The 7,400-nt window shown below is 57.8% G+C and overlaps 1 protein-coding gene across 1 annotated transcript; it reads right to left on the bottom strand.

The window, feature by feature from the left end:
• Window positions 1-2,920: 2,920 nt before the first annotated feature.
• Window positions 2,921-4,756, bottom strand: ZG16B (zymogen granule protein 16B). The gene is made up of 3 exons (XM_063101081.1): window positions 4,696-4,756; window positions 4,366-4,471; window positions 2,921-3,260 (listed from the first exon to the last, which is right to left on the bottom strand). The coding sequence occupies exons 1-3, from the start codon at window positions 4,748-4,750 to the stop codon at window positions 2,921-2,923; spliced, it is 501 nt and encodes a 166-aa protein (XP_062957151.1). The 5' UTR covers window positions 4,751-4,756.
• Window positions 4,757-7,400: the final 2,644 nt, after the last annotated feature.

The following is a 7,400-nucleotide window of genomic DNA, read 5'->3' as shown; positions in this document are numbered from 1 at the left end:
CTCACCTGCAAGGTGACTGTCCAGGGCACATTCGGCTGTCGCCGTGGCAGGAATAGACTCAGAGGCAGCGAGGACGCTGGGCCTGCCACTGAGGGCCCCGCACCCACACAAGGGTCGCACTCCCTAGAGGCCGGGGTGGGGGGTGTCCCCCAGCGCACCCTGAGCGCCCCGGGCCCCTCGTGCAGCGTCACGGGGCGCAGCCTCCGCGCGGCCAGGTGCGCTCACCTGGCAGGCTGGGGGACCAGGTGACCCCGGGCTGGCGGCGGCACGGCCAGAGTGGCCGTGATCCCCCGGTGAATACGGTTTCTACACACATGTGAGCCCGCGCGGTCCTTGTCACCAAGGGGCGTGGGCTGCGGGCGTCCCCTAGCTTTCGCAGCCCTTCTCCCGAGCTAGGCTGAGGCTTGCACCAGGACGGCCTCCCGTCTACGCGGTCTTACCCCGAGGTCCCCGGGACGAGTGCGGCATCTCCACCAACGTGTTTCAGCGCGGGGCGGGGCGCAGAGGACGCCTCAGCGTCGCTGCGGGGACACAAGGAATTCCCGGGGACGGCCTCACGACCAAGGATCACTTTGCAGGCCGGGCTTTGCAATGAAGCCGCACAGCCTGTAGCTGGCGTCCCGGCCCCTCTCCTCTCCCTGCTCCCAGCCTGTCCCTCCTCCCTTCCTTTCCCTCTCCCTCCTCCTCCAGTTCCCAGGCCACCCCACCTCCTTCTCCCTCACCCTCCATCGGATCTCCTCACAAGGCAGTGGCTGCTCTGGGGGATCAGAGCTGTCACTCTTCAACTCTATACTGCTCCTGACCGTCTTTGCTGCCACACCAGGAGGCTTAAGAAGGCAGGGTCCCCCTCCCCCCGCAGCTGCCAGCCCCAAGAAATAGTCACAAGTCTCTTCAGTACTGAAGACAGATTCTCCTTTCAGCAAGCTAGGGACAGGGAAGTGGCCCTCCAGCTTGGAGGAGCAGCTGGGAAGATGCAATGGGAGGTCCCCAGTAGACCCCAGTGGCTCCTCATATCCCACGTGGGAGGAAAAGGGGTTACTCCTGCTGCAAAGCACCTGCAGATGCACCTATCACAATGTTCTTTTAAAATGTGTCTTATAAAAACCCATGCTTTGATTATTGCCCCATTAATGGCAAGTCTGATAACAATCATAATTTTGGAATAGTAGTGAGTGGAAGCTTTAAGATGATTGTGACGATTGTGACGACTCTGACTAAAATGGAAAATCCACGGGTTTTTGTGAGGTGCATGAGGTCACATTCATATCTGAAGGAAACAAGACATTTCCAGGAAAGGACAATAAAAATACGGAGGTAATTTTTTTCCCAACTCATTTCCTGGGTTCCCTAAATTTTGTCCACAGACCCCAGGTTAAGAAGTGGCTCTCAACCAACATTAAAATTAAATAAGAATGAAATGAAATTGAACAATGTCAGCGTGTGTCTCCTGCAGAAATACGAGGACTGGTTGTGACATTTCTGTTTTTTTTTTTTTTTTTGTCGTTTTTTCGTGACCGGCACTCAGCCAGTGAGTGAACCGGTCAGTCCTATATAGGATCCGAACCCGCGGCGGGAGGGTCGCCGCGCTCCCAGCGCAGCACCCTACCAAGTGCGCCACGGGCTCGGCCCTGGTTGTGACATTTCTGACTCAGTCTGGGGTTCAGGACCCAGACTCTGCAGCGAGACCACCTCAAGTTGACCCCAGCTCTGCCACTAACTGCTGTGCGACCTAGGACACATCATGTCGTGCTCTGTGCCTCATTCTGCAGATGGGGACAATGGACGTCCCGTTATCGTATTGTTGCGAGCAGGGAGTTCAGGGGGAGCCCCCGGAACAGGGCCTGGCACATCCTGTGATGGCTGCGGGTCTGAGTGGGTACAGATGGTGGAGGGTGGACGGCTGTGTGCACTTCCTGTGTCACAAGTAGGATGAATTTCTTCCTTCAGATCATGGTCAAAGATGTTTGGAAGCCTCATCCTTGCAGGACTCAGGAACTCTGATCGTGGCAAGTGCTCATGTGGGGTTCGAGGTTTAGGAAGGGGATACAGAGTGGGCCAGGGCCAGGGCCTGTGATCGTTTCCTGTCGCTGCTGCAATGAGTGGCCCACTGTGAGGAGAGTCGTCCTCAGCCAGCCCTGGCTCTTGCCTTTGCACACATTGATCTCTTGGCCTGGAATGTTACCCGCACTCCCGGCCTCCACTTGGCCAGTTCTCCCTGTCCTTTGGACTTAGCTCAGACGTCCCTTCTCCAGGAAGACTTCCCTGAAGCACACCCCACACCTCACTTCTAGGCAGTGCCTGTGCACAGGACCTGAATGTGTCCCCATCCATACAGATGCCACAATGAGATGCCACCATCGGCTTCTGCATCTGTCCCCCACGGGGCAGCCAGCTCCTCAGCTGGACACCTGGCCTCTTCTCTGTACCCCCAGTGCTCAGGGGAGCCTGGTGTGGACAAGGCCTTGGCAAGTGTCTGTGGAGTGAATGAATGAACAGGGGCTTCCCTGGGGCCCAGCCCACTCAGAGAAGCCAGACCACGTGTGGTCAGCAGAGGCCGGATGGATGGGCCTGGGCTAGGGCAGGGGGAGTGGTGGTCTTGGAGCCCAACTCCTCAAGAATTGTGAGATCGGCCCTGGGTATTCAGGGACAGGCCCCACGTACTCAGAAGAGACCTCTGTCCTACCTCTCAGCTCAGTTCACTGAGCTCCAGCCAAGGGCTTTGTTTCCCAGGAGCTGGGAAAGCTTTGGTCATAACCCAGACCCAAGGATCACATCTAGATGCACTGATTCTGCAGAAGATTTATTTATTGGTGGATTTAGATCCAATTACCCCAGTGCCATCATCCCACCACCCCCTGATGGCGTCAGCTCATATAATGCTGGAGCCTGCCTTGGGGACCCAGCAACAACTTTTATTTGGCTATGCCATAGTGCTATTTGTTTGTGAAGTGGTCAATTCCACTGGCGGATAATCCCATTTAAAGCCAATGCCCTTGATGCCGAGGAGTCCATACTGGCCAAAGATGCCCGTGAGCACCTGCCCCTCCTGGCTGGGGAAGGCAGAGAAGGTCTTGCCCGCGTCCTTCCCAAAGGACACACAGCGTCCCAGGTTGGTGCAGAGGACCAGGTACCGTAGAAAAGCCTTGAACGAGCCATAGGCTTCTGTGATGTATTCGTCTGACCACAGAAGGAATTCCTGGTTGTCCCCACCTGAGGCACCACGTACATCATCCCAGTAGGGCCCAAATTTCACCTGGACACTGGGAGAGAGGTGAAGCACTGACTGCCCAGGATCTGGGGTGACCCAGCCATTTCCGGGTCCTCCGTCCCCCACCCTTCCATCTCAGACACTGTTACTGGGCCTCAGAGGCTGTCTGGGTTCCTAAGACGACTCACTGGTATCAAACCCTCACTCTGCCTCTTATGGGCTCTGTGATCTGAGCTCATCACCCAGCCTCTCTGGGACTCAGTTTCCCATCTGCAAAGGGGATGTGACTTTGGGAGGAGTCCCTGAGATCACGGCAAGGAGAGCTCCACACAGTGCCGGTCATCACGACCCTCAGGAGGTGCTGGCTGCTTCACTGTGTCCAGAGCCTCAGCTGTCCCCAGCCAAGCAGGCACGTTCTGAGCCCGTCACTCCTAGCAGAGCAGGTCCCAAGCCTCAGAAGCAGGTGACTTCCCACACTCACAGCTCCATCCAGCTGGGATTATCTGTGTCCTTCCCCTCACCTTGGTGCTTTCCCAGAGCCATCCCTCCTCCAGCTCGCCGCCCCCCACACCGTCTCCTTTCCTGCTGGGCAGCTCTGCACAATTCCCTCTCCCATGACCCAGCACCCCCTAAGTGCAGAGCAAAGATCCCCTCCAGACCTCAAGCAGGACACCCCAGTATTAGGGGAATGGCCCTGGGCTCTCTGCCTCTAACACTTCTGGGGACTCATGCTCAGCCAGTGGTCCACTCTGACCCTCACCTCCTTTCCACAGACCCTCTCTTTATTTTCCCTTCAGACATCAACACTGAGAGGCCGTTTTTGGTTGAGTTGAGTTTGGGTTGAAAGGGGAAGGTAGGAGAACAGTCAGCAAACGCTCTTTGATCACCCCAGGCAGCAAGGGCAGGCCTTACAGGTGGAGTCAGAAGAGACCGGGGCTGGCGAGCGGGAGAGCAGGTGGCTGGGCAATGGGACAACTGCAAAGGTGGCGGCTGGTGGCTCCACGAGTCCAAGGAATCAACCGTCGCCAAAGACTCATCAGGAGGGAGATGAGGGTGTTGGGAAAAGAGGCTGTGAGTGTCCCCCACCCCCTAAGTTCCTGAAACTGTGGGATGAATTGGGACAGGGTGATGGGGTCCATGGCCCTGATCCTACTCACCTTTTAATCAAGCCCAAACCACCTGTAGACACCCGAATGCCCGTGATTTCATATTCATAGTCTTCGGAGGTACTGAAATACGTGCCTCCTCTGTTCCCGTACAGCTCTGCATGGATGGAAAAACCCAGGGGGAGAAAAATCCACACAGCAGAATATAGCTATCTCAACCCAGGACAGGGGACACTGCCCCTCCAGGCAGACAGGATGGTTCTGAGACTGGAGTTAGTCTGTGACAGGGGCTGGGCTGAGTCCCTGTGTCTCCTGGATAGAGGGAGGTGAGGGTGACCACATGCGGATGGGCCGGAGGGAAGCAGACCCAGTCAGACTTACGTGCTGCCCAGCAGCTACTGGTCCCCAGGAGGGTGAGGGTCAGCAACAGCAGCATGGCTTCTGGCCGGCGTGTCCCAGGCTCTGGGGGAAGAGGAGAGGCCTCCTGACTCCCAGTGTGGGGCCAGCCCGACCGTGCCGGGTCCCATCCATGGGAGCCAAGCACCTTACCAGGCCGGGAGAGTGCACTGGGATGTCCTGTGTGCCTGGAGCCCTGCATCTGTCCCTTTATACCCTCCCTACTTCCAAAAGGAATTAGTGAGAGGCCACTGGGGGACCGGGAGGAGCTGGGCGGTGGGGGAATCCCCGAGCCATCCTGGGGGAGGCACCGGACATGTGGCATTGGTTGTCTTGGCCCTGCAGCCTGCACAAACAGGGCTGGGACAGCAACAGGCATTCACTGTCCTCTGGGTTGTCTCCTCAGCACCTGGGCCGACCCTGACTTCAGAGGTGGGGGGAGGCCTGAGCCTCCAGCACTGCCAGACAGGTTTCAACCCATGGGGACAGCAGGTCAGGTTCCCACGGAAACTGTGCGGCCCAGGCTCCGGCCTTGTGCAGAACCAGGCTGAGGACCTTATCCAGGCCCAGGCAGCCCAGTGTCTGGAGGGTTTCTGGAGCCCAGGCTGAGCTCCTCACTGACCTCAGAGAGCCAGAGTGGAGAGTGCAGCTCTTTGTGCCTGGAGCCAGGTGCCAGACACACCCCAGAGCTGGCCCTCCAGGTCCTGTCACTTGGAAGTGTCTGTGGTCGCCCCTCTGTGCCGGCTCTGGGTGTAGTGAGGGATGAACTGGTGTTAGGAGCTCACAGGCCTGGGAGGGAAGGACACCAAAGGTGGGGTCGGTGCCACACAGGGCAAAGGATTGGGGGGAGGGCAATCTCCAGGCCAGTCCCTCCAAGGGCTCCTGGGGCCAGGCCAGGGGTCAGCCTTTATGTAGTGGTAACAGGTGCTTCTCCAGGACTTGGGTCCCGGGCAGCCTTGCTGGTGTGGCAGTTCACATGTTTCCCTGTCCCTCCCCTCTTATCCCCCTCAGGCCCTCTGGGAGGGTCCCCTGTGAAAAGCGGACTCGGACTCCGGGCTGCATAATACCACTCTGCTCCCCATCAGCCCAGGGCGCTGGAGCCCCAGTGTTCCCACCTCCCAGGCCTGTGATGAGGGGCAGCTCACTTCACCTCTCTGAGCTTCAACTGCCTCCTGTGGGTGAGGATAGCGCCTACTCATGGGGCTGCCGTGAGGATCCAACGAGCTCCTCCATCTAAGATCTGTTAACGCCTAAGACTTTATGCCAGGCGGGCAGGTGTACAATGTTATTCTTTGGAAAGCAGTAAAGATTGGAAATAACAGATGTGTCCACCTAGAGATGACCGAGCACACACACGGTGGTGTCCTCGCCACGTTGGAATCCTGCGGAGGCATGGAGAAGTCCTGCAGGTTCTCCCTCTGTGAAATCCATTGCAGGAGGGAGACAGGCTGGGTGGGGTCAGGGGGTGCAGAGAACGGCCTTGCATATGTACAGACTGACTCTGCCAGTGCTGGCTCACTGGGAACTGGGGCTGTGGGTCTCACGGGCATGACGGTGGGGGAGGGGCTGAGGGACATGTGGGACCTCCCTTACTGCACCTGGTACCTGCACAGTCTGCCAAGGGAGGGCAACTCTGGTCTGCAGGCCAAACCTGACCACTGCCTGTCTTTGCACAGTCCGTGAGCTAAGATGATTTTTACATGTTAGAGCCGTTAGATGAAAATGCAAAGGAAGAACGACATTTTGTGACATATGCCACAGGCGGCATTGAGTGTCTGTGACAGGGATTTATGACCCCACAAAACCTAGAGTTTTCCTATGTGGCCTTCACAGAAAAGTCTGCCAACCACTGGTGGATACCTGTACCGTACCCTGGAACTTGTGTGCCCTGTCCATGGTGCTGGCCAGACAGTGAATGGGGCCCCTTTAACAATCAGCCTTTAGGGGGGCCAGGTAGAAGCGCTTTGGTCCAGACAACTGGCACTTTGTCCTGCTCCTGCTCTGGTCACCCTGGGTAGGCTTGTCAGGACTCAGGCTCTGATGGACCCACGTAGCAGAGGCAAGCCCCCACCTGCTCTCCCAACCCTCCTACCCCTCCCAGCGACACTCCAGCCTGCAGTTCAGCAGAGGATGGGTCAGGGAAGGGTAGCAGAGCCCGTCCTGAGCCCTAGGAGGAGGTGGAGGTGGAAGAGACCCAAGCCCTTGGCAGGCACCGCTCCTGGAGGCAGGGCCTGGAGACGCACAAAGCAGACCTGTGTTCCGGTCCCCGCCCAGCCGGAGGGCACGTCTGCATGTTTTCCTGCCAGATCACGTGTCTTCTTTCCACTCCAGGTTGGTGGGCTTTGGCGCCCACGAGGAGAGGCTGGCTGGGCCGGGACTCCAGGAAGCATCTCCCGGGTGGTGAGGAGTTGCCAGCCTGGCTGGAAGCGATGCCAGGACTTGGCCAAATGCACACAGGAGGCGCATTTCACAGAGTGCACGTGCATGGTGATAACAGACGCAAATTCACACACGTGCACGTGACAACACACGTGTGCACGCACATATGTGCACCCCCAAACACACTTGCCCACTACTGCTACACATGAGAGCATGCATACATGCATACACGCCTGCACACCTGCATGTGATGGGCCTGGGGAGCAGCACACCTGGTGGGAGAAGTCCACTCTGCACCCTCCCTGGCCCAT

This window comes from Cynocephalus volans, chromosome 6, assembly GCF_027409185.1.
Source record: "Cynocephalus volans isolate mCynVol1 chromosome 6, mCynVol1.pri, whole genome shotgun sequence".
Lineage (NCBI taxonomy): Eukaryota > Metazoa > Chordata > Mammalia > Dermoptera > Cynocephalidae > Cynocephalus > Cynocephalus volans.
Note: the sequence above shows the minus strand (reverse complement) of the source record. Positions and strands in the feature narration are given on the sequence as shown.